The sequence below is a fragment of the Bolinopsis microptera genome, chromosome 8 (assembly GCF_026151205.1).
Source record: "Bolinopsis microptera isolate Bmic1 chromosome 8, MBARI_Bmic_1.0, whole genome shotgun sequence".
Taxonomy (NCBI): Eukaryota; Metazoa; Ctenophora; class Tentaculata; order Lobata; family Bolinopsidae; genus Bolinopsis; species Bolinopsis microptera.
In genome coordinates, this window is record NC_087079.1 from 9,689,830 (window position 1) to 9,717,067 (window position 27,238).

At 37.3% G+C, this 27,238-nt stretch overlaps 4 protein-coding genes across 7 annotated transcripts in view; 2 read left to right on the forward strand and 2 right to left on the reverse strand.

The window, feature by feature from the left end:
* LOC134819588 (PX domain-containing protein kinase-like protein) overlaps positions 1–7,166 on the forward strand; it is a 72,077-nt gene extending 64,911 nt beyond the window's left edge. The window contains exons 15-16 of one of the 2 annotated variants that reach the window (XM_063829602.1): positions 1,763–1,805; positions 6,798–7,166. In XM_063829602.1, the coding sequence (XP_063685672.1) occupies positions 1,763–1,805; positions 6,798–6,901 (147 nt within the window). In that variant the 3' untranslated portion in view covers positions 6,902–7,166. Of the gene's footprint in view, positions 1–1,762; positions 1,806–2,289; positions 2,430–6,797 lie in introns of those variants that run through there. The other variant, XM_063829603.1, reaches the window with a different exon arrangement.
* LOC134819580 (uncharacterized) overlaps positions 1–27,238 on the reverse strand; it is a 776,807-nt gene that overhangs the window by 728,001 nt on the left and 21,568 nt on the right. The window lies entirely within an intron of this gene.
* LOC134819607 (signal recognition particle receptor subunit beta-like) lies at positions 10,875–13,020 on the reverse strand. Of its 2 annotated transcripts, XM_063829625.1 has the most exons (7): positions 12,844–13,020; positions 12,519–12,669; positions 12,259–12,349; positions 11,943–12,059; positions 11,696–11,744; positions 11,352–11,532; positions 10,875–11,230 (listed from the first exon to the last, which is right to left on the reverse strand). In XM_063829625.1, the coding sequence occupies exons 1-6, from the start codon at positions 13,004–13,006 to the stop codon at positions 11,393–11,395; spliced, it is 711 nt and encodes a 236-aa protein (XP_063685695.1). In that variant the 5' UTR covers positions 13,007–13,020; the 3' UTR covers positions 10,875–11,230; positions 11,352–11,392. The 2 variants fall into 2 exon arrangements, with proteins under 2 accessions (XP_063685695.1, XP_063685694.1); XM_063829624.1 differs by having other exon boundaries at positions 10,875–11,532.
* On the forward strand, positions 15,751–19,128 carry LOC134820142 (uncharacterized protein K02A2.6-like). The gene has a single exon (XM_063830363.1). It carries the CDS (start codon positions 15,751–15,753, stop codon positions 19,126–19,128), a length of 3,378 nt encoding a protein of 1,125 aa, XP_063686433.1.

Genomic DNA, 27,238 nt, shown 5'->3' on the forward strand with positions numbered 1-27,238 from the left:
AAAGCTTTAGCAGCTATCTCAACTTCAATAGCAGTAATAGGGTCAGCGAGAGGACTAGGTTGATCAAAGAAAGTGTCAATAGGCTCAACTGTATGTTTTGCAGTGAACTTCTCTTCAAAGTGGTTCTTTAGTGTAGCAGCTTTTCCAGTGTCTGTACCTATGAAGTTAGAGTTTTCATCATGCACACTTATGGTTGGAGCACGTTTGATACCTGCTAGTTGGCGAGTGGCTGCAAAGTATGCTCTAGAACTATCAGTTTCGTTTATCTCTTCAGCAAGAGTGTCTGCATGCTCTTCTTGAAGGAGCTTGATTCTCTTACGAGTGTCATTTTGAATACGATTGATTTTGGTACGTATAACTGATCTATCTTCAGAGGTGTTGTTCTGATTGAGTAGAGCTTGTAGAACTTTCTTTTCATCAGACATCTCTCGAATTTCAAGGTCATTACAAAAGTTTTTAGGGCGTTTCCTAGGAAGGTATCCAATACTAACCTCAGCAGCTTTATGTACATTGTGAAACAAACTATTCATTTCTTCCTCAGGGTTAGGATTAACAGGGCTGTCTGTTAGAATATCATTCAATGTGTTGTTGTAATGCATTTTAGCAGCAGGATTACTGACAAGGGTTGTGATATCAAAATGCATTTTAGGTTTCTGTTTGGGGAAGACAAGGTGAGCGTCACTGAAGTTGAAACGTGTAATAACAATTTTGTGATCAGATTTAACAAGAGTACCCCCGTAACTTCGAGAATTCACTAAAAGTTTCTTCAATCGACTGCTACATAGGACATAGTCAATTTGAGAGTAGTAGGGCAAAGTGCGATGTGAGTTTTTAGGAGCTGAGTAGTCTTTCATAAAACCAATTCTTGTTGTTATATGACGGACAGGGTGCTGGAAGCTAGTGTTGCAAGCAAAAAGTTTTTTATCAACAAGAAAATTAAGAAGATGCTCTCCATTTGAATTCCTCTTTCCAGACCCATACATACCCATAAAGTCATTATACCCGAAAACAATATCTGAATGAGACAATTTACCGAGTCGAGAGTTGAAATCTCCAAGAATATATAAGTCCCAACTTGATGGGATATCAACAGCTTTGCCAAGAAACTTGTAGAAATAATCACGTCTCTGCGGATACTTATCACAATTTACTTGAGTGTGTCCATAGGCATTGATAACACGGCAAAGTCTTGGTTTACCTGATTTACTTGGTATCTCAAGATCTAGATAAGCAACCCTGTCACTGATACTGTTGTAACACTTGATGTAGTTGGTATAGACTGAATTTACAAGAAAACCAATACCTGCTTGCCACTTATTGTCAAATTGCTGAAAGTTTATGAAGCGATATTTGTGTGATTTCCCATCATCATCTGTAAAATGCAAAACTGAATCCTCAAAGTGACGACATTTAGTTTCTTGCACAGCGAGAATGTCTATTTTACGATAATAGCAATCTCTCAAAAGTTCATCCCGTTTAACTGGAGAAGTAATACCCAGGACATTAAAAGTAGCTAGAGTGAAGATTAGTGCTGTGCTTCTTCTTTTGCGTTCTGATGTAGATAATCTACTCTGTACGTTGCCGCCAGAGCATCTGCCGAAATCACTCGAACAGGCCATCCTAAAAATATATAACATATTACATATTAATACAAATCGGATAAGAGTGATGTTTAAATTTCAATTATACTGTACACTTTGTTCTTATTCGCTGTTTCATGTGTTTATATCCAAATCGAATCTTTATAAAGATTATTTTTCAGGCCCCCTCCGCTCCAGCCTCAACTCCTGTAACCCCTCTACCAAGTAAGAATAGTTTGTACAATTTTCGTTTCTTATGTGTGTTTTCCATGATTTTCTTAATATTTGTTCTTCAATGATTTACTGATCCAGTGCTGCTTACTGTCTCATGAAATATCTAGTGTATGTTGTAAAACCTTTGTTGTAGCACCAGTTATTTCTGCATGGCTCTGCATGGGGGATGGTAACCTGATCTTGCATGGATAATGGATATGCAAATATGGAACGAAAATCTTATGTAGATCACAAAAACCGCTATCAAATCGTTTAAGAAGATATTTAATTTGAGGATCAAGGAAGCGGGTATGATTTGAACATCCCAACATATTCATCGCTGTGCAGAGCCGGGAATCATTAACTGGTGCTACGATATGTTGAATAACCTGTTAATGAATGATTTTTACCAAAAGACAATGTCAAAAATGGTGATTATCCCCAAGGTGTCAATTTGATTGAGTGTTCGTATTGTACAATGATTTTTGTTTCTCAGCAATCGAAGATGTGAAGATTACCATGTTTGGAAAGAGTTACTCGTACTCTGATTTTAACGACAGATGATCCTAAGACTCAATTACTAAAATATTAGCCGGTTTACACGACAGACTTTAAGAGTTGCCTTATCATGCCATACCCCCTGTTAATCTCTAATTAGCAGGGGGTATGGCATGATCTGTAAAATATGGCATGGGGGTATGGCATGATCTGTAAAATATCGACATATTTGTTTTGAATAGGTTTTTAAACGATACGTTTTAACTTAAAGAAGAATTATGCGATATGATATCTTTCTGGCTATTGCAACAGTCTAATAATAAAATGTTATGGGTTTCATCTCAACTGATTTGGTTGTCTTTTCACGGAATTTAAATATACCTTGATACCGGAGGGGAGGCAATGTTAGTATGTTTTAACACTTCCACGTGACTGAAATACACTAATCAGCTTGCAAACAATCATATGGACATGTTTATTAATAAATGTTCTCACATTTATCCATTAAGGAACCCTTTTCCGACCATTAGACGAATGCAGGCAAAATCCAACATGAGCAAAATCGTAAAATCAGATCAGAATGATTCTAGCTGCCTATGTCCAGAGATATTCTGGTAGTTTTAAGACGAAACTTTCCAAATGATATAAATATTTCACCAGTTCGGGATTCATAATCATCATGCTCAGAAATTGACAAGTTAAAATCACTGAATAAATATACTGCATAATACTGAATGAATATACTGAATAAATATACTGCATCCTTAAAATTATGTTTATGTAAGACCCATTACTCTGACTATACTGGCTTTTTGCACGTGGTATCTAATATCTATATCATTATGGACCAAATAACGGACCGATTCTTTTACAGGATTTATGAAAATAATCTTTGGAAGTTCAGTTTAACAACCATTCATCACAAAAAGGAAAAAGGTAACTGGCCAAAATATCATTTTGTGGGTCAAACTTCTTGAAAACGTGAGAACATTAATTAATGAACACGTGTCCACGAAAAGCTGTCACGTGCTCAAACAAGAGTGCATTACCTCCCCACCCCAATTATCTAATTATATAATACTAATTATCTAATTATATAATACTAATTACGGACTACGTAATAAACTATGTACATACTATCTGAATCAGATAGTTTCACCTAAAAAATTCTGCAATTTATCATTTCCAACAACTTTTAGTGTTATTGATAATGAGTTTATTGTTTCAGAGACCTTTATTGTAACATTAAATTGTTTATATATCTTTATAATGACGTAATTATATGTTATGATAGAATTTAGTCTTCAATTCATTTTCATCAACTTAATGATTCGTGTGTGTTTTGTTCTACGTATTTTGATCAAATAAATTCACAATGATGATGAATAAATTAAATGAAAACCAGTACAAAAGATAAACCTCATTATCAATGTCAATAATTTAAAATCAGAATAAAAATCACCAAGAAACAATAAAACCTCGCTGTTAGAATAAAAACATGCTCCGTTATCCCCATATTAACTGCCATTTGTTGGAATGCTGGGGTATGTCTGAGTCCAGGCAAACTCTTCAACGTAATCCTCTACTTCACAATCTTTAGAACACGAGTACACAACAATAGTAGCCCAGTCCATCTCATCCTTCTGCTTGCCCACACCCAGCAAATACAACAGAGAAGGTAGGAACTGAACCTCAAAGGAGCGCGGCTCGTGGCACACCGTGCAGGGTGGGGCTGTGTCACACTGTGAGGTAGGGACTGGCCAGAGTGGCGCGTCGTGGCGAGCGTAACGCAACACTTGCGAGGGATCCCGGCTGATACGTTCCTTGAATTTAGTGAACGTTGGGTCACTGTCTTGTCCGTATTCTTTAGACAAACTCTCCGCGTCATTTCCTGATATGTCATACCCATCGCTGGAGTTCTGGATCCTTGCCAACTCTTCTGGGTCCATCTGCAAGTCCTCTTTCTCTTTCTCTCGATCAATCATGATGTCAAACTCTTTGAAGAGGAGCGAACTTTTGGAGAGATACGCTGGTTTGTTGAAGATTGAGGGTTGGTCTGTGCAGTGGAGCTTGTGATCGTGCCAGTCTTCCTTCTGGTGAGTCTTGCTGCAGTAGTGAACTGAAATTATAATATTAGTTACAGTTCTATCATTATAAAGCACCTATTATAAAGCACCTCTATATAAAGCACGGATATAATTATTTGAACATTTTCTTGATGCCTACAGGATGTTTCAACTAAAATTCAGTCCCCCTAAAGTACAGATCTGATATTATTGTTAACTAATCACTATTTATTTGGAAGGGCTCTTGTACAGCAGCAACTATAATCTAAAATACTCAGTCAATACTTGATCACGTGATATCAGCCTGAGAGCAGGAAACAATATCTACCTTACTCGGGATTATTATGACCGGGATAAAGTGGCGGGTTTAGGGTAATTTCGCCATATTTTTGCCGAACCACATTTTCACCGGTTGTTAATAAACCCGCCGACTCAGCTTTTAGGGTTCCCAAGGGGTATGGGTGCTCATATTTTAATGGTTGTCTTATATTCACTAAAGAAGACTATTGGGACACTTGCTGTAGGTTTTTCGACTTCATTTGGCTAAAATTGCAAAAAATTCACCTTTTTGCCCAATTCTTGTCATATATCCTTATTGTCAAAGTTGATTTAAATAGGCCAATTTTTAATTTCTTAGGTATTGACTATCTCTACATAATGAAATAGGACTCAAAGTAAAAGTAACAGTTAAATTAAAACTCGAATTAATTAAAACGGTCAATAACATGAATCAGTTTCATCAGTCATTTATTCATAATTCTAAACAATGTGAACGATGCATTCTTTCGAAGATTTTCTACAAATTGAGTCATAATGGTTATTTGATACACGTAAACATGTAATGCTAATTCAAAACAACGAATTTGCTAGAGTCTACTTTCAACAATTATTGATAATTCGACTTGTTTCACAAGTTTTAGCAATGCGAAAATTTCTGAACCTGCTTATCTCTAATAAGGAAATTTACATCTGAGACAAAATTTTTGAATCTAAAATTGAAAGGTTGGACACCGGTAAAATGGCGACCGGGAAAATGTGGTGGGTTTTGAGCAATTTTGCCATATTTTTCCCGAACCATATTTTAACCGGTCGTTAATAAACCCGTCGTAATAATCCCGAGTAAGGTACTGACCAGCCTGACATTTGCCGCACTTTAGAGGAGCTTTACAACCACACATTCCACAAATATTGGTGTATCCGTTGTGAGATTGAGCAAAACTCTTGTTTTCTCCTATCTCATTTACATCCGCATCTCCTGAGGAAATGGAAATGATGTTAACATCTGATGTTGTATTTGAAGTTCTTGCTAAATATTGGTCATCTTACAGCTACAGGCTACAGCCGATAGGACCATTTAATTGGATTGTCTTAATTAGTTCAAGAAAGACCTGTAAAATGGACGTGAACTATCGGTTCTATACCTAAATATAAGATGTGAGTTATCAGATATTGGTATACCTTCAGGTACCGGCTGTACACTGTAGAAAGGGTTATCAGCAGATAGCTGGCTCCTGAACACTCTGACCGGTTGTTGGTTGTCTGAGTAACAACTTCCTCGCGTACACACGAACATGTAGAGAGTACGGTGGAATCCGTTAGAGGGCCGATCTAGTCCTGGAATATAATGTAGTGGTCAGAACACAAGCGCCTAGCTGATAAGTAACTTGCAAGTTACGAAATCTTAAATGGCAACATCTTATATTAACGATGAAATGAAATATAATAGCCTTCATGAAAAAGAAAACCATTGCAATACAGATCCCTAAGTCACTAATTCACTAATTCGCGTGTTTCTAGAAGCAGTAAAATCTATCCGTTTTGAAGAACCTGCGTATATCTGAGCGAAGAAAATGAGAGGGTCCCCACAAAGAGAGCAGAGCGGTACAGCGGGTAGGTTGGAGGGGTTCAGCCAGGCAGGGTGTCCTCCTATCTTACTGGGGAAGTGTTCTGGAGCGAAGAGGAGGGGGTTGTTCAGAGGGTCTGTGAACCCTACCTCGACACTGGGTCCTGACATTCTAGGGTTGGACCGGGGTTATGGACATTACAATTGAACAGTCAAATGTGGTTATTTAAAGAGAGTCCTGGATTAATGGGAATTCAAAAGCACGCGAATAAATAAGAAAGACGTGAAATTTAAGTTTGAATTATATAAAAAGTTTGAATAGACCATATTATTAAGATAAAACAGCATTAATGAGACAGTGCATGATTAAACGTCAAATCATTTTTTAATAGTCTCATAAGTTGATTTACAGTTAAAATTAAAAATAGTTAATTGTAACATTAAATTACATCCATCTAGATACGGAAATTACATCGAACTAAAAAGATTACGATGGTGCCAAAAAACTATACTTTTAAAAGTGATCGAAATATAAGAATAATTAGTTATATTAGAAACAATAATATTTATATATTATTATATTAATCTTATTTTCAGATGGTGGAAGTGGAAAATCAGCGCTGTTGAGTTCAATACAAGGGTTCGGTTCTGGTAAACTAAAGAAAACTGAGACAAATGATAGATCTTCTCCAAAAGTCTGATTAAAAACTGACTGGTGCCACTGATCTCAAATGTACCCAAGAAAGTTTCGAACACTTTTGCCTTTGCACTGATATCTACTCGACTTAACTTTAAACTAATATCTTTGAATTCAGTACCAGTTTTTGTTCATACCGTTTTTAAACTATAAGCGCAATTATACGCTGCTCCTACAATAACCTATTCGGCATTACCGATTTATAACTATAAGTGTTTGTATTTCAAAGTGTATACGTTATGAAAGTTCAACTCAGCTTAAGCCTTAAATTCAGTTTGTTTTCTGCAAAAATATTTTTAGAATTAAATGTCAACTAAAGAAATCGAACTTTCTGAATTAAATCAGAAAATAATATTATAAAAGACGAGGAATCAGCCGTAAGATTCATTCCATGTTCAATGTAAAATTATATTAAATACACTACAAATATTGAGCATACTGTTCAAATTAAAACATAAATCTCACTGATGAGTGACGACGAAGTTGCCATCAGACAAACTTTGTAAAATTCATAAAAAAGAAAGCAAAGACAAATTTATGAAATACAACATGCAATGTGAAGGTAAAATTAATAAAAAATTAGAAATCAGAAATCAATTCACTACTTAGTGGGAAGTTAATATGTATCTCTAATATCAATCTTTTACACACATGTCCATTTTTCATTGTCAAAATCATCACGAAAATGTGGCTGCCATTGAATTTGAAAGTGCAGCCTTTATTAGTTCCCAAGATTACTGATTGATGGCTGCAGGATTGTTGGTATGTACATAGCCTGGAGAACTGTCCTACTTCCGTCCCTCCTGTTTGACAGCAATATTGAAGAAAACAGCACACATACACATCAAACCTACATCAACTCCAGGTTTTACGGTCAGTAGATACGTTTGAATTGTAGTGTCACCCAAAGCTTGCTGAGCTTTTTCCTTGCTTATATCAGCATACTCCTCCTCAGTTTGGCCATTGAACATCTTTACTTCACTGATCAAACTGAAAAAGTTCACATTCTCCGACTTAATTATCATGTCCGGCTCCAAGTTGTCTATATCAGTTGGATCATCTCTCGTGGCATACGGTGGCTGGTAAATGTAAACGTGAGCTTTTTTCCGGAACTCAAAATGTCGTAGATGAAGAGTAGCGCGCCTTTGGATCAACTCGAAACCGCTGTAAATGTGAAATGTGATCCGCCAGGAAAACTTCTTTCTAACCAACTCAGCAACCTTTCGTCCATTCATATCGAATAGTTCATGGCTCAATAGATGGTTTCTGATCTGAAATTAGTTTAATACCTTAAACAATTAAATCATAATTATATATATATATATATTATACAACTATTATAGTAAGGACCTCCATTTGTTTTGAACATATTCCAAAATTCTTAACTAGTAAAGGTTTGCCCTGAAATACTGCAATTACAAGTAGGCCCAGGAGAGGTGAGTTTTACCATATCATAGTAAATATCATCAGCAAATAGCAATATCTACCTCAAAAAAATCTCTGCCATGAACGTCCTTTATCGTAAACCCACCATAGGCAGTCCACCATTCTTCTTTCATTTGTAGCTGAACTTCATGATCGAAACAGAATTCGTTACCAACAACCACCGGACAGCTTGACTTAGCCATCGAGTCTCTGCTATCCTACCCACCGAGATCAACGTATATTTTAGATGTGATATTGTAAAATTCTATTCATGATCATTGTTGCTGCTTGGAGAAACGTCCAGTAACAATTTTTGAGGTGATCTACACTGTACAGCTATTTACCTTCCAAAATAGGAATATTATAAGCCAGCTAATCAGGATTACTTTGAGCAATGTAGTTTAGTGCTTATAATATTTGGCTATGTATTAGCAAGTAAAACAAGATATATGATGGGAATTACAAGCAATACTCGAAATAAATTCAACTGGATGTGACCAAAACAGATAGCATGAAAAGATTTTATTTTAGTTGGAAAAATACGAATAGAAAAATTTTAAGATTTATAAATAACAAAACCTACAAGAATTCCGATAACTGTAACAACCTTTTTCGTTAATATAAATGGCGGTTAAAAATTTGTGATTTTTTGTCCATCCACATTGACATTCATTTTTAAGTTAGTTTGACACGTAAATAAATCACTGCTGCATCAAAATGTTATTTGATGGTGCCACAAATATAAAATATTCGACAAAAATCAGCAATTTTCTCATGGTAATCTGAGATATCGAAGGAAGGGGTAACCGCAGTTAAAACCATGTTAAAATCGTGTTTTTCGGGAATCACACCATTTTTTGACGGTCAATATTTTTAATGGTGATAATTTAACCTGCCATGATATTAACGGGTAAGGTATTTACAGGAGTTATGAGAACTATTTTATATTTGAAAATTCAATTAATTGCAAATCAAGCGTACATTTCAGCCATGCAAAATTACAATGAAATTATTTTGATGTAAAACTAAAAATAGTACTGCAATATAAGTTGCATACTGTGTGGCCGGATGACAACTAACTAAACCAGAAAAATAAACTTGATTATATAATGATTAATTCGGCTGAACCAACACAATATAGCAACAGCCACATTTAAGTTGGGGCCGTCAAATATAATACAAATTTATATTTAAACACAAACCTATTATAATACAGAATTTATCTCTAAATTAGCATGTAGAATTCATGGTCACATGCTGTTGACAATATATTACATAGAAAATGACATAGAAAATTCTGAAAGAAAATGACATAGAAAGTTCTGAAAGTAAAGACAGTTAAAATCTCTGACCTATAAATAATTTTTAATCTTATCGGACTTTAATTGAACGGATATTAATCGGACGCCAGAGGCCCTAGCATGCATTTTAACGTCCGTTCAAAAGTATGTCCGTTCACGTATTGTCGGAACAAATAACGTCCGATAAGGTTCACATATTCACCAGGAAGTTATTCGTTTTTGACAACCGAGTTGAAGAACACTGCACACAAACACATGAACGCGTGATCAACGCCCGGCTTTACCTTTAACACATAGTTAAAGGTGCTGGTTTTACTCATTCTCGCGTACTCCTCATCCATCTGGGTATCATATATCTTCACCTCCTTCAGAACTTTAAAGAAGTTGCTAGTTTCCGATTCTATTTTGATATCCGGCTTTATGTCGTCTACTTCGGTGGGATCGTCTTTTGTTAGAGCTGGTTGAAGTATGTACACGTGAGCCTTCTTGTATATTTTCCAGTTGCGGAGGTTTAGGGTAACCTTTCTGTTGTCCCCCTCAGGTCCGGTGTAGATGTGCATTGTATGTCTTTTAGCAAACCATTTTCTTCTCAGTTCTGCTAACAGTCGTCCATTCATGTCCGAGAGCTTGTGACCCGCAGAACAATTTTCTACCTGGACGATGAAAATTGTAAAGAATAATTAATCAAAATAAATACTGATAGAATAGAAGTGAAAGATCAACTTAATTAATAAATCGATTAATTAGACAAATTTCACAAAACTAAAAAGTAAACGAACTGTTAATTTCTAACCTTACCTTAAAGATATCATTCCCAGCAGTATCCTTGACAGTGAAGCCACCTATGGTGGTCCACCACTCCTGCCTCATGACCAACTCTACCTCTTTATCATGGCAGAACTCGCTGCCAACAATAGCTGATCTCCCTGCCATTCCTACCTAGAGTATTAGAATTAGAATTACAATAAAATTTACTCAGCAATAAAAATAGTAAATAATTTAAAGACGCTTCAATCTGCTGTGCAGGACAATATTCAAATCAGTCAAAAATAGAGTATATACTCTGTGACCTGTGTATATATACACTGTCAGACCTTGTTACTCACTTCTTATCATGGTTTCTAGTAATTATAATGCTTATCTAGTATCATAGGATCAATGAATCATAGAAGCAGTTTTCAGATGTATTATCGCATTTATCTTCAAACTTAACAAATTTACACGATTTAGAAGACAGTAAAATTGCTTGACTGTTGAATGAAATGTAAATTTTATTATCTTATGAATATTTTTATACATAATACAATCAAATATCAAATTTGATACCAATACATTGAATTCTAAACTCTACTCCCTTATTCAACCCATGCGCCATGATTACAATTTTTTAAATCACTCAATAACTAATATTCAACCAAAACCGGTCGCCGTCATTAAAAATACAATAGCAAGATATTCCGGCCTAAAAACAAATAAGTAAATAATTTATGATAACCTAACTACCTGCTACATAGTGAACTTAAACAATATACACAGCATAACTGATCGTAAATACTTTTTATCGTTTAACTTCTTCCTGTTCATCAAGTACTAACAGAAATCATTTCCTAGGAATTTTGAGATTTGGTGAGTTTGCAAAGGTATGGAATATGTAACTTCTAATTTAAACCCCCGGTTTCAAATTATTAAAAACGACGTCAAGGTGTAAAACATATATCATCCTCTTACCATCTCATCTTATGAGATCATTCTAAAAGTCGAATATCAGACTATAGTGCGGCAATCCAAGTATTGAGTTTAGAAATGTCAGTGTCTGCTCCGATACACACACCACCAACAGAGGTGACTTTGTTACCTAACTTTTCTAGCTTGATGGTCTCATTTGCTGGTCCCAACATCTTTTGGGAGCCTGAAAATTGCATGTCATGAACACATGACACCACGTTTGGATGTTAAATCAAAAGCCAAAATTTAACTGTCAGGGAGAGACTGTGAGATAAAATAAGTTTTTCGATCAACAGCACTACTTGAATTCATAACAGTAAAACAAAAAATAATGCTACACTACAAACCAGAATCATCAGATAACGCATTGACAGCAGTATTGTTTAATGTTGTCAGCTGAAACAATACGTGTTAATGTTAGCTGAAAGGCTGTACACTGTACAGTACTTGCTGCATATGGTGTTTAAAAAACTGCCACTGAGGAGGCCACATTGCTACTTGTCAAAAAATGCATTTATTATTATCCGATTCAGAAATGAATATTGAGTGTGTAAATATAAATGAGTCTGAAAACTGCAAGAAGTGTCATGTGACCTCTCTTTCCATGGCAGATCTGATGGGATCAGGACCACGTGACATTTCCTCGTCCTGTTTGTTACAAAAGACCAGTACCGGACACTTGGACCTCTGTACGTCAGAGTTCAGCAACACCTGGTGAGAATATTTGGGAACTAAGTTCTAGGTGAAATAAATAATAATAATAATAAATAAGTTGCCTGTTCCAGTGTCATAAGAGATTTACAAGATTAAAATTTGACAATTAGATTTCTTCTGCTACTTTCTCTCTCATTAATCTAGATAAAAAACAACATTCAATGTATAATATAATAACTAATATAAAAGGATTTACCTCATAGAGGACCTCAGAACACTCTCTAACGTGATCCACAAAATCAGCACTGTCAACCACAACCACAACCCCTCTCACACTATTGGAGTATCTGACCAGGGTGATAATATGGTGATCATTTATGTTGTTAAAAATAAGTACATCATATAGCAAGCAAAAAGTTGACAAAAGAGTTAAGTTGACAAAAGAAGTCTAAAAACCCTTGTATCTTTAGTATAAATTATTATATTACGATTTATTAAGATTTTGGTTTGACTAACTTGGAAAAGATGTCCCCTCTGAGCCTAGCATTTCCGGGAACATCAACGATTTTCAATAGAGGGTCTGTTAACTGTGTTGAGTTCTCAGTAATGGAGGACTGTGTTTGAACTTCTTTGCCGGCCACCAGTTGGGCATATAGCGCTGTTTTTCCTGAAAGAGAAAGTTTCAGATTTCGAAAAAATGTAGCATTATCATATTATGATATTATGTATCTTCTTGTTTCCAAACATCCACAGACGACTGGAAAAGAGAATTATTGTCTAACTTAAAATCAGTCGAATATATTAGGTTATAATGTATTTTTTCAAGCAACATTTTTAATACCTGATCCTTCAATCCCAACCATTATCAGAGTATTCCCTTTGGCTCTACCAAATAGCTGCTTCAAAAGAACATAAGTAAAAACTACCAGGATTAAAGCAACTAGTATAGGTATCATGTTGTTAAACTCCATTGAATCTGGCATTCTTGTTGTTTGAGTGGACATATTCCTATTCACTGAAAATACATTTACATCAGATTAAATTTTTGTAGAAACCCCAGAATTCATCAAGGCTAGTCTGAATTGAAAACTAGTTGACCAGCTATGTACAGTTTCCTGGACAACTGGGACCTTTTGGGCCATGTACTGGCCAATAACATGTATGGGCCGGCAGTGGGGTCTCCTTGTCCTTGGATCTGTGTTTTGATCCGTGTTTTCACAAAATTTCCCATTTGTATTACTTAGACTCCCCTATTAAAAGTTACTCGACACCACTGGTCCTAGTTAGATTTAGCCATGGCACGACTACTCTAACGTAACCCCATATCCAAAAACCCGCATTCTCGCATTCTAAGAATGTAGGAAATTTTTAAAAGTAGGAAATTTTTGACAAAAAGTAGGAAATTCGAGAGCCAACTCTGAGAATTTTCGATAATATTTCAGTAGGAATTTAAATGAAAGAGCAGACTAAAAGTTGCTGGACCGTTATTTAAATGTCCTCAGTCAGGGATCCACTGATCCAGTCTATCAAATTTCGTTTCACAGACCAAAGTTTGTTGCTATTAGCTACAAAATCTGTGCATCAAGTAACCACTAACCAGATGCTAATTATTGGGGCATTTTCGCGTACACGACATAAATAGTTGTCATTATTACTTTATTAACATTTTACTATCTACTTATCTAGTCTATGAAACCGGATATGTCTACAGTGTCACCCGATATCTGTATTGGCAAGCAGTAGCATATACACATCACGTCTTCAATGTGTGTATCACACTGCACACACCCAGCCCAAATTCGTGTGGCATGAGAAAATATCAGAAAAACAGGGCGTTTTAACTAATCTGTACGATGATGCTAGAATGGGCGTGAGAATTGGACTTTTTCTAGTTTTTTAATTAGTCACTCTGCCTGCTTGCTTTTGTTGCTTACATTGGGTTGTTGAACTTCCTATTAATCATGAATCGTCCAAAGTTCAAGTCTAAATCCGAGGTCCAATGCGGTATATGCAAAGAAGTTTGTACTCGAGCCGATAATCTAAAAGTTCATTTTAAGAGGTGTCACCCAGGGCATCAGCCCTATGAATTCATACCGAATCAACCTAAGTTGAGGTAGCTATCACATTAAGACATTAATCGGGTGGAAATCATTTTTGCATGAATTATCTTTACATGCTCCTGATCCTAGTTAGGTATCACTCTAAACTTGCATAATGCATAAGAATTCTTTGTTGCGTTTCCTATCTTCTTTAAATAGTAAATACTAATAGTCATTATTATATTTTTGGAAAATTTAAATTCCTTGTTTCTTGAATATTTGGTCTCATACTTGCTTCCTTCTCCAAATTCCCTTAACCCTGTATTAGTTTATAGCTTGAAAGCAGAAAGTGATGGTAGTTGTAATGTATTATTGATTATAATATGACGATGTATATTTCTTATTACTAATCAATCTATTTCAGCCTCTATTTAGAGGTCTAGCAAGACAGTCTATTTCATTGGTCCATAACATTGGCGACGAGTATGACAAAATCCTACCCCTATCCTCTGACCGCTACAGTCAGCGCGCCGGAAGACTGGTTCGAGCAGTACACATGGTTTCTCAAGTCCCAAAAATCCTATCCGGTTGAACCGGAACCGTTAGTAGAGAATCCGAATGAAGCGCAACGAACCGCGCATGCACAACTGTTAGCGGAATATAATCAGCTATGTCAAACGATCAAACCTCACTTCTTAACGAGCATTGATCCAGAAATCTTTTCCCTACTTACGTCTTTAGCATCTCCAAATGACGTCAACGAACTTACATATTTCGAGATGAAGACAATTCTCATAAATCACATGGTCCCGAAACCGACTGTTTTGGCAGAGCGATTCAGATTCTACAAATGCCACCAAAAGCAGTCGGAGAAAACAGCAGACTTTGTTGCGAGGTTAAAAAAACTGGCAGTCAAATGCAAGTTTACAGACTTCGGCAGTTCAATGTTAGATCAATTTATAATGGGAATTGTTAACTCAGAAGCACAGGAGTTGCTATTGGAGGAAGATTTCGAACAACTGACACTAGAGAGAGCGTATAGAAAAGTGGTGGCAATGGACAGATCTAAATCAGAGGCTGCAATGATTAAAAACTCCCAGCAAACTGTACATAAGGTACAGATCAGCAAGAAGTCTCAAGGGAAATCTTCACAGGGAAGTTCCAATCAGGAGACAAGATGCAATAAATGCAAACTCAAATCGCATGCAACCAAGGACTGCTATACTAAATGTTTCAACTGTGGTGAATTGTATCATACTGCTAAGGACTGCCGTAAGAAGACGAAACGCAAGTCCTGGAAACAGAGTGGTAAATCTACACATCATGTATCAACAGACTGCAACAACAGCGATTCAAACAGCGATTCAAACCAGGACACAGAACAGTTTGTGAGTCGAAATATTTACTATTGTGAATTGTCGGAGAAATCCGTAAGTTTAGATGACCAGTTAAATGTTTTGTTTCAAAAATCTTCAAATTTGGGCAACAACCTGACAAGTATTGATGATTCTAAAATTCAGGATGATGATAATAGTGTTCTGTATGGTAGTAATTTGCATGATGATTCGCATGTTGATTTGCATGACAATAACATTATTTTGCATGATAACAGGTTTTTGCATGATAACACTGTTTACTTCGATAACGTGAACTTTTTGCGTGATTCTAGACCCCTGATCAAGGTTTGGATCAATCGCCGAGAGTGTCTGATGGAGTTTGACAGTGGATCAAGTGTATCTGTGTGCAGTAGAGAGATGCTGAAGAAAGCTGGTGTGGAGTTTAAGTTGAGAAGTAGTGATAGGCAACTGCGTGTGGCGAATGGTCAATACCAGCAGGTATGCGGTAAAGCAGTTGTGGAAGTGGCGATAAACAACCAGATTGTGAAAGGGTTGGAACTGTATGTGGTGGATAATCACTTTCCAGCACTGTTTGGACGCTCTTGGATTACAGAGTTTTGTGGTGAAAACTGGTTAGAAAAGTTAGTAACGAGAACACAGGGCCAAACAGCAGAAGTTGGACAGAGACCAACAAAAGAGGTTGAACTGGAGAGAACTGATGGAAACTGTAGCGCACACGAAGGAGAATTTCCTGGGACTCAAGAAGGAGTACGAACAGTGAACATGTTGGGAGTTATGGAATCAGAACCAGTGACAGATACCGCCAAGAGAAAGTTTAAAACTGGACAACGATGTGAGGACGAAGAGACTGCTCCTAGAACACATCAGTTGAGAAATTTTGTTAGTGTGGACGATGAAACAGATCCTGGAACACCAACAAAGATACGGACAGTACAAGAGATAATGTCTAGTGACATCTTCAAAGATGAGTTAGGTCTGGTAAAGAACTATAAAGTGCAACTCCAATTGAAGGAGGGAAGCAGACCTGTCACGCAGAAATCAAGAGCAGTACCTTTTGCTATTAAAGACTTACTGGAAAAGGAGTTAGACAACATGGTGAAACAAGGAATTTTGAAGAAAGTCAAAGAGAGCCCATGGGGAACTCCAGTTATGCCAGTGAAAAAAGGAGACGGTGTGAGAATATGTGGAGACTTTAAAGCAGTCAACAAACTATTGGAAATGAAACATCACCCGTTACCAACTACAGAAGAATGTTTTGCAAGCGTTTCGGGAGGAGAAAAGTTCTCAGTCATAGACATAAAACAAGCGTACAATAACGTGGAGCTATCAACAGAAGATCAACTCATCACGACAATGAATACGCATATGGGACAGTATGTGTGGACGCGCTTACCGTATGGAATAAATAGCAGCGCAGCAATCTTTCAGAATCTGATGGACAATGTACTACGGGGTATACCTATGGTTTGCTGTAGGATAGACGACATTTTAATATCAGGAAAGAACGATAAAGAGCACTTAGATAATCTGAATAAAGTTGTGAGAAGACTGGAAGCAAACGGTTTCAGATGCAGACTGAATAAATCTAAGCTGATGCATGAAGAAGTGATTTATCTAGGACACAAGGTGAACAAGCATGGTATGTCACCAGTCAACAGCAAGATAGACGATCTGTTAAAAGTACAGGCACCTGAAAATGTGAAAAATTTAGTAGCATTTCTGGGAGCAGTTGGGTATTATCGCAAGTATCTACCAGATTTGTCGACAATAATCGCTCCATTGGACGAGTTGAGAAAGACTGAAGTTGAATGGCGATGGACAAAGACTGAACAGAAAGCCTTCGAAGAATTAAAGAAATTACTTTGTTCTGACAGAGTATTGACGTTCTACAACCCGCTGAAACGTTTGAAGCTGGATACAGACGCAAGCAGCGTGGGTTTGGGAGCTGTATTGTCACACATAGATGATGATGGAACAAATGAACGTCCGGTTGAATTTATTTCAAGGACATTATCGAATGCTGAGAAAAAATATAGCCAGATTGACAAAGAAGCTTTAGGGATAGTCTGGGCTATAAAAAGGTTTCATATGTATCTGTATGGAAGACACTTTGAACTAGTGACGGATCACCAACCGTTAGTACATATATTTGGACCTAAGAGAGGCATTCCAGAGATGACGGCGAACAGATTATCCAGATATGCACTGCTGTCACAAAATTACGATTATAACATAGTATACAGAAATACAAAAGAGCATGCTAATGCTGATGTAATGTCCAGATTCCCGAAAAAAGTCATTCATGTGGACGAGCCAAACGAATGTGAAGAGGCATTTTCTTTGACCATGGAGGACGCACTGATAGATGCAAAAGAAGTTGCCCGGGAGACATCCAAAGACATTATTCTGAGCAAGATAGCGATGTACATTGTAGATGGCTGGCCGGAAAAGATAGACAAAGATCACAAGGAGATGAAAGCCATGTACGACAGAAAGAACCAACTCACGACTGAAAAAAGATGTATCACATGGGGAAATCGTGTAATCATTCCACATAAACTAAGAGCAGAGGTTCTTAAGATGCTACACCTTACACATGTAGGGATGACTGGAATGAAAAGCCTGGCTAGAAGCTATGTGTGGTGGCCAGGAATAGACCAAGATATAGAGATTTTAGTTAAAGCATGTGCATCCTGCCAAAAACACGGGAAAAAGTTACCAAAAGTCATCGACCATCCCTGGGTTAAATCAACAAGACCCTGGCAACGAGTACATGTGGACTTCGCTGGAGAATTCCAAAATAACTATTGGTTACTGATGTACGATACTTACTCAAAATGGCCGGAAGTTATCAAGATGTCTCATAACACTACTGCGCCAGCTACGATAAAAGCAATGAGAAGAGTATTTTCAAGAACAGGGGTACCTTGGGTTCTAGTCAGCGATAACGGACCGCAATTTATCAGTGAAGACTTCAAGAACTTCCTAAAGAAGAATCAGATAAGACATGTTTTGTGCCCATCATACTCCCCGAGGAGTAACGGAAGCTGCGAACGGTTTGTCCAGAGTTTTAAGTCAGCGATGAAAAAGATGTACGAAAAGTCTAAGGATTTAGATTTAAATCTCGCTAACTTCCTAATGGCATATAGGAATACTCCACACTCTGTAACTAAGCAACCACCAGCAGTAATGATGTACGGACGAACTTTACGATCTAAGTTACATCACCTCAGACCCAGTGATCAGATGGAAGCGGAACGACTGGATGTTGATAATGAACAAAAAGTTGTTGACAGTAAAAGAAACGAACGTGTATTTGAGGAGAAACAAACAATATGGGTTCGACCGGACACTCGGAAAGAGTACGAACCAGCAACGATTGAAAAAAGACACGGAGAATCACTGTGGTATGATGTGAACTACAAGGGCAGGATCATAAAGAAACATGTAGATGCGATGAAGAAACGGTTAGTGCCAGTAATCGAGTTACAGAAGCAGCAAATTGAGATACCAGAAAGAAACACTGAGCCGAGGAATATTGAACAACCTGTGATAACAGTTCAGCAGCAGCCGGGTCCAAGTAGAGAAGGAGCGCCAGCTGTGACTAGTAACCAACCGACACAATCTAGCACTCAGATCAGTGGTCAGGAGCCAGTTAGACGCTCGGGCAGGTTGAGTGCAAAACCTCAGATCAGGTATAATGCAAACACCGGGTTCGTGAACCCGTGAATCTTGCATGTATTGTAAAGCACTTTTTTGTTTGTTTTGTAAAGCACATTTTTTATGCACACGTGTAGTACACTTTTATACTTTTGTACAGCATTAAATTGTTTAAAAAAAATTTGTAAGCAATCCAGGGTGTTCAGAAACAATAATAGACCTGAGGAGATTATTTAGCGCTATTATGACAGTGTAATCCAGGAATTCTGTTTTTAAACTAGTAATTCATTGACGTAGGGCGCGACGCCAAACGGGATTTTAGTGTACAAGTTTTATCTCAACGAACATTTTATGTAATTTTAGTGCGCGGAGCACGCACGTATCATTTCGATTTCGTTCGATTTTATCCTGAAAAGTAAATTCATTTGTGAAGGGAAGGTGTAATGTATTATTGATTATAATATGACGATGTATATTTCTTATTACTAATCAATCTATTTCAGCCTCTATTTAGAGGTCTAGCAAGACAGTCTATTTCATTGGTCCATAACAGTAGTGATGGTAGTGATGGTAGTAGATGAGAAAACATTTTTGCCAAAATTATAAACTCTTGATAATTCATGCTGTCTCCTATTTCGTGCTTTAGTTAAGCCAAGTGTTTAGGGATTCTAGAATCCAGACAATTTATCCCAATAAAAATTGAAATCAGAAAATAGTATGCTAAAATCGTTCTCCATTGTCAGATTCGTTCCAGGAGGCCAAATCTAGTTTAAATTTCCAAAATTTTCGGGGGCTTCGCCCCCAAAAGTAACCTAGGATTATCTATTAAAAAGCATTCCGGGCCCTAAAAAAGTAAAATTGAGAATCTGGAATCCGCCATGAAAAATCTTTGAACCGCGCGAATACAAAGACTTTTTATGCGAGCGAAGCGAGCGGGCCACAGAAAACGAAAAAATTGAGAATGTAGGAAATTAAAAAGTTTTTGGATATGGCAACGTAACAGTTAAATAGGTGTGACATACTATTATATTCTTATAATTATATCATATGAATTGATTGCACTGCTAATAAATAAAATACAAAAATACTTTGTTTAACTTTAACTAAAAAACTTTGTTTAACTAATCAATCAATAAATAGTAAGTAAATGATACAAGTATGCTAGCAGCTAGCACGCTTGTATTTGATATTAATACACACTATTAAAGTGGGTCTGACCACACCCGAAACCGCAACTTGCATTACCACAGCTGGTGAAAGGACCTAGGCGCTATTTAGCTTTTACTAGCAGGAACCCGTCTAACCCTAAAATGGTGTCAAGACTCAAGAGACTAAAACAATTATTACCTATTTAATTCGCATTTTTGACACCACTTGGGGTACCAAATTTTGGGCTCTAAAACTCCTATTTCTTGGCCAATTTTTTATTTTTTCATGCTGATTTGGAGGCCATTAAAGCATTTGACCCAGTCAAAAAAGTTTCAGTTGTATATCTTTTACGGTTTTTGCTGAAATTCGCGTTAAAGTTGATGCCGTGGTGTCAGTAAAATGGCACAGATAAATATATATATATCGTCTCGCTTTATATATAGTAAGATGATATGAGCCCTGGTTAACTGCTGAGAGTGGCGACGGGTCTGACATTAATTTTATTTTCCTTATATTCTAGTAAAATTAAGTTATATGATTGTCATGCAGTATTTTAGTCACAGCTGCTTGAAATACATTATTGATTACAAAATTTTTAAATATGCTCGTTATACATTTCTAGATACCGAATGAATATGTTCATATTAGCTCATAATACCAAATACCAATAACAAATAAAATATAAGCATAAGGAGGTCCAAAACCAACTCAAGCATGACACCAGCTTAAAACCAACATTGAACACAAAAAAGTCTAAGGTGCTGGCCTTTTTGTCTTCCTCTGATTCCCCTGAGTGCTATGAGTGTGCTTCGTAGATCAAACCTGAATCGTTTTCTGATGTGATTTTTGATCAGGCTCTTAGCTTCTTTATTGTGGTCAGCTTTCCTTTCGGAGATACGATCTACAAACACAGTGCAGAGTGGACCCATACCTCCAGATGTTGGAAAGACTAGTGGGACAAAGAACCCTTTCTCTGACTGAATTACTCTCTCTTCATAGTATAGATGATAGAGATCTTTCTTATCTTTCTCATGCGCACTGTAGATTTATCTAGTGGCTTAATATAAGGGGGCATACACCAAAACAGTGGTTTTGGGTTTGTGCCGTCCAGACCAAATGACCTCATAGGCAATTAAGTGACCTTCTAGCGCACCGTGTGTGTAAAGTCTTGATATCGTATCAAAAAGGCTGGTGTGTTACGAATTTTAAAAGTCAAAAAGCTAAGATCGTCCTTTTCAGGCTTATTTTAACAAAAAGTCAGTCAGGGAAGATTTTGTATTACGTGCTGACCCCCACGGTCGCTTCACTATAGTGAAGACGATACAGGGGGAACCGATACAGGGGGAACTTCGTGCGCGGCGGGTCATACAACGTATTCACATAGCCATGTGCCTACGCGTACTGCATGACGCGCGCTACTGCAAGCGAGAGGGCTCTGGTTAGAGCAATACAACGTATGACAAGGAAGATCGAATTGATTTGATGCCTGACATCAAATTGTTCTATGAATTCTGGCGGAGTTTTTGATGCACTCAAAAATGTTTTTAATCATTTATCTTCAGATCTATTGGATCTCAAAGCCAAACAACAAATTTAGGAACATTTTTCGTTTCTATAATATTTACTGATTTTTCTAAGATTTTGATAGGAATGTGCTATAATGACTTGATTGATTCACGATGTCAATCCTTCGCAGCTCGGTGAGACACAATAGTGCATCTCGCCGATCTACCAAAGTGTGGTTGCGAGAAGAATTATTTGATGCGCGGCGCGACCAAGTAGTGCATCGCGCTACAAGATCATTGTATCACGTGGTGACCCCCACAGTCGCTTCACTATAGTATCGCTTCACTATAGTATCGTCGAAGACGATACAGGGGGAGTCGCGCACTTCGTGCGCGGCGGGTCATACAACGTATGACAACAAGATCATTAACAATGGTCAATATAATGCAACTTTTTGAAGGGCGCAAAATAACCGCAACCAGCACATTTATATTTGAGTTATGAACAACAAAACATTTGCTCTAACTGCAGAGCCCTTTTGCTTAAGCAGTAGCGCACGACCGCCAAAGGCGGCAAAGGATTTTATTCTACTTGTCACTTGTGAAACAAACGCGTCACTCAGTACGCGTAGACACATGGCTATGTGAAACAAAACACCCTAAAATGCTTTCCTTTGAAGTTACGAGAGAAAATATGATTTTTAGCTTTGCAGATAAAAAATTTAATTTTTTTCCAAGTAATTTCATAAAATTTTGGAGTATATTGACGCGCCGCGCGTATTATAATCCGTTTGTGATTTCGTGTTGACCATTGTTAATGATTTGGCCCGGCGCGCGCTACTTCGTAGCACTTGCCAGATCGGGTTTGCTCTAACCAGAGCCCTCTTGCATTAGCGCGCGACCGCCGAAGGCGGCAAAATATTCTACTTGTGAAACAAGCACGTCACGCAGTGCACGTATACACATGGCTATGTGAAAGATCGGGTCAATATTGGAGGACTTAGCCGCTTCGACGCGCCGCGCGAACTAGCAATAGCATTCTGCTTCGCAACGACGCGATCGTCGTCGATCGCTGCTCTGCTTTGCAAAGCAACGATCTCAATGGGTCGACATCGTCAATCAAGGTCAATAATATTTTGAGAATAAAAGCGGCGCGTCATGCTACTTCGAATAAATTTAAACAAATAACATCACATCCTTCAAAAGTTTCAACGTGTTGAAAACCCACAAATTATTGAACTCCCCGTGTGCGTGTTGTCATACGTTGTATGACCCGCCGCGCACGAAGTGCGCGGCTACCCCTGTATCGTCGAAGACGATACACTATAGTGAAGCGACCTTACTGGGCGGCGCTCAGCCTGTCATTCCGCCGAATCTCTATTCGGGCTGAGTGAAATAAGACCTCCATCGCACTGAAAAAAAGTGCGAATGCTCATTGGAAGTTGGTGTGCGCGTGACCACCATTCACGTGATCGTTAAGAACCAATTGTAGCGTCGGAAAAAACACGTGCACGCTAACTACCAATTAGAGAAAAGTGACGTATACGCTACAGGAGCCGCGCGCTGGGTTAGATTGTAAAATTTGATTATTGGATTGTAAAATCGAGCGATCATGCGAGTGTCCTGCTCAGTGCTCACTACACCTCGTGTTGTCACACTGCACAGCTATACTGCTACTATCTTCATTTGTTGGTTGTTCCTCTAGATTTCATATAATTTGATGACCTTTTATTGCTTGTATCAGATATTTTACAATTGTCCAGTTGTCGTCACTTATTTATACATATAATAGCTGCCCTACATTGATTTCGAAAACATATTTAGTGCCTTACTTGAAATTAAAATTTCATCGTCCTCCGTATTTGAACTCCATTTCCTGGAACTAGTAAAACAATGTCACTTGCCATAACATACAAATTGCATCTTCAGATAATACAATACTGTATAGGTTTATTACTAATACTGGTGCTGAACAGGTTCCAAGGATAAGACGAAATATGGCTTTTTATGGCTTATTTCCAATATCTTTAATCTTGTCCTCTGGCTGTCATAGCTATCACGCTGATGAGTGATGGTGTCTAGTTTATCAATCAGCTTTCTGAATATTTTCTTTAGTATACCCATGCTATTCCAATTAAATTTCCTGACGAATATCGGGTTACTTTAATCCAAATCGGGAGTTTTCAGGGCTGAAAGACTGATGTTGACCATTATTATACTGTCTGTTTGCAGTATTCATAATATGGGTAGTAGACGGGCCCTTTTCGGGCCCGGCTACTTGTCATTTTCAAAAAAGGCATATGATCGAAAAAAATTCCGTCTTAGATGTGATCTAGTAGTTTTGCTCTGCACCTTCTTCCTTTACAGTTAGTATTAAATCTTACTAATGTTCCGAATTGGATCGTAGGAAAAAACTGTTATGGCGCCTGATATTTATACTGTACAATCGTCGAATTTTAATTTCAGTTTCACTTTTACAACTCTTTCGATTTCGCCTAGTTCAAACTATATATAGTGTGCTATCATATTAGATGTGATATTCAACGATCATTCTGCGGTCCATATTTATTTCTTTATTTATCTATCTAATCCGTCTACCCATCAAATATTGTTGTTCATAAAATATTGTTGTTGTTTGCACAGTGTTAGAGGAGAACTTTTCAACGTAGTTGTGAATGTGATGATTTGAACGTTTGGTATATCTGTCATTACATCCGGATTGCGTCTACTTTTTACTTTTATGACGAAGCCTCCTACTTCCTAGTCCTGGTGAAGGTTTGATCTTAGAGTCAGCTAAACAGACTATAAATACTAAGGATAATTAGATAAAATATAGTTTACTCATTTGTACTGGTCCCAGTTATTTCGTGTGTTTTAAGTAGCACATGATCCCTGTTCTTTGTTCTTAATGAGCCGATTAGACTTAACAAGTCAATGCACAACGTGTGATTAATGTTTCAGGAATTAGCTGCCGTTAAATATTTTTTTCGGGATCTAAGCCTGATCATTCAGTCGTAGAATATATTTTGATAGTGATACTGATTCTGAGATAGAATAAGGCCTAGAGCTCGCTTTATTTCTTGCTACCTCATACCTGATTCATAGACACGATTTATATGGTGTCTTGTGATCATGATGACTGCTTGAACTGTTTAATCAAAACAACTGTTTAATCGGAATTCAAATTTTATAATTTAAATTCTAATTTGCCATTCTTGAAACTGTTGTAAATCTTGTTACTTTGTTACTCTTGCATGTGCTGTTTATGACAAGCTTCTACGGTACAATTCGTTCTCGTTGTTTATCGTGAGTTGGTGAATGTATGTTTTCGCATATCTGTACAGTGTAACAATCATTATATCAGGTTTATCAGCGTCTTTATCAACGCACTGTGCATTATCATTCCACCCAGATTCACTAGAAGGATTTAGTGGAAAAAGGTAACCGCCCAGTGTAAATTATTCGAGCTTAATTAAAATGTAATATCAATGTGTACCTACATGGTTAATGCTTATAATAATATGGTACTTGTGTACGTGTTATAGCTCCTTCCGCATAATGTAAGATGCAGAATATTTTAAACTCTGGTTAGTAAGATAGCTTTAAGACAAATAATTTGTGCAAGTTTGGGTGAATTTCTATGTGCCAAATTTGAAATATCACTTCAAACACAAGAAAAGAGTGCTGTCGGACAGATCTCATGTTACCCTATCAGCAGCGATGTTTTACTGATAGCTGCATTGTTTTCAGTTGTCTAATTAATTTCAAATGTACCGTTCCGGCCTGTTTGTCTACAAATATAAATGTAACAATGTACCCAGCTATTCAAGATGTAACTGCACATGCAGGTACGGTGAGAGTATAATAAAGACGTAACAAGCTTCTACGGTAAAATCGTTATAATCACTCCAAAACCCAAACCCAGCCTATAAACTTGGCGAAACTGTCCAACCTTTTCCATCATTAAACTAAAAAGGTGTCCTCAATAGTCAATAACTGCATAATTCATAACAACGGCACATTTTTCCTAGGTATATTGCATCTAGCCTTCCTCACTAACTCATAATAATATTCCTTCTTAGTTCTTACACTACATAATTCTCCTTAGTAACCCGTCCCCGTTGCCATAGCAACAGACCTAGACAGGACATGAGCTGGATATAGTTCATGAAACGCTGTACAAACCAGTCCACTTTTCCAAGGTGTGTCATATAATATACATACATTTATTTTGTTTACACTCGATGTTTGGCGCCTAAATCTACCCCGTACACTCAACGACTATATTCCGAATAAGGCCAATTAGGTATTCACTATTATACGGTTACATTATATCGTGATTATTCGTTCGCGTTGTTTATCGTGAGTTGGTGTTAATGTATGTTGTTGCATCGTGAGTTGGTGAATGTATGTTTTTGATTATGCGAATGTTCAATTTATTGTCTATTTGGATCGTGTTTATATATCTATTTGTTCAAGGTGTGGTGTATTTGTTAAAGAGGTGTCGGTTAGATTTGCCATCTTGATCTATGATTTGACATGTAATACGTACATTTCGACAGTTGCTTTTTTAAACCTTAACACAATAATTTAGGAGATGATATTAAAAAGAAGGATCGATCACGGATCGAAGAATTCATTTATGACTGTGCTCACTGCTCGGTTGTATTTCACATGGTACCAGCCCTGCGAGCTGCCTCATACAACGGATTGGTGGTTTCATTTGCAAGATGACAGACTTCTACACTTCTCAATTCTCAAAGCTGTATCATCATATTATACTTATAGGATAAAGGTTGTTATTTTATACCTTAAATTAAGTACATTCATTTAGCAATTCACTTTACTCGATAGCATTAGCTTCTTTTAATTAACCCCTCTGATTTAACCCCTGCGAGCTAATTGATATTATATTTTGTTATTAATATTATTTGCCATTTTATTTGTTAAATTAGTCACATTTCCACTTTCCAGGTTCAAATTAGAGATAGTAATTGAGAGCGGCTTAAGGAATCAAGGAACGTGCTATAGAATATCTCTTTAAACAGGTAACATGTTATAGTGGGAGTAATTACTAATTGGTATTATTTCTTAATGTGTACGGTAGATATCGTTAACATATAATAATAGTCATAATAGTACAGCTGCTATAGGTCAAAAATTGGCCCCTTACGGCTTACACACTGCACACACACATATTATTACTGATCCATACTTACCCGGGGACCCGAGGCTATAATGTAAGAATGTATATAAATTCATAGAGATTCGGTGAAATGACAGACTGGCCGGCGCCGCCCATTAACTCCACACGTGCGCGCGGCTCTAACCATGAGCCCATGCCACAATCGTGGTTACACTCACACAGAATTAAGTAAACGAAATGTTTCTGATACGTAATCCCATCTTAATAACACTTTTGTCAGCATTTAGCCTAAATATTTCCGTTTCGCGCTCTAATTTAATGATGACGCCAGAACTTTTGGATTTTTCTAGGTACGTTACGTGAAGTCGAGTGCAGACTG

Bases quoted from the DNA above. Each gene is read 5' to 3' on its own strand.
- LOC134819607 (XM_063829625.1), bottom strand. From the start codon at position 13,006: ATGTCCACTCAAACAACAAGAATGCCAGATTCAATGGAGTTTAACAAC. The intron at 12,670-12,843 runs GTATTAAAAATG...TTTCTCTTTCAG, and splicing joins GGTTGGGATTGAAGGATCAG to GAAAAACAGCGCTATATGCC. The intron at 11,533-11,695 runs GTTTGTAGTGTA...TGCAATTTTCAG, and splicing joins TGCGTTATCTGATGATTCTG to GCTCCCAAAAGATGTTGGGA.
- LOC134820142 (XM_063830363.1), top strand. From the start codon at position 15,751: ATGGAGTTTGACAGTGGATCAAGTGTATCTGTGTGCAGTAGAGAGATG.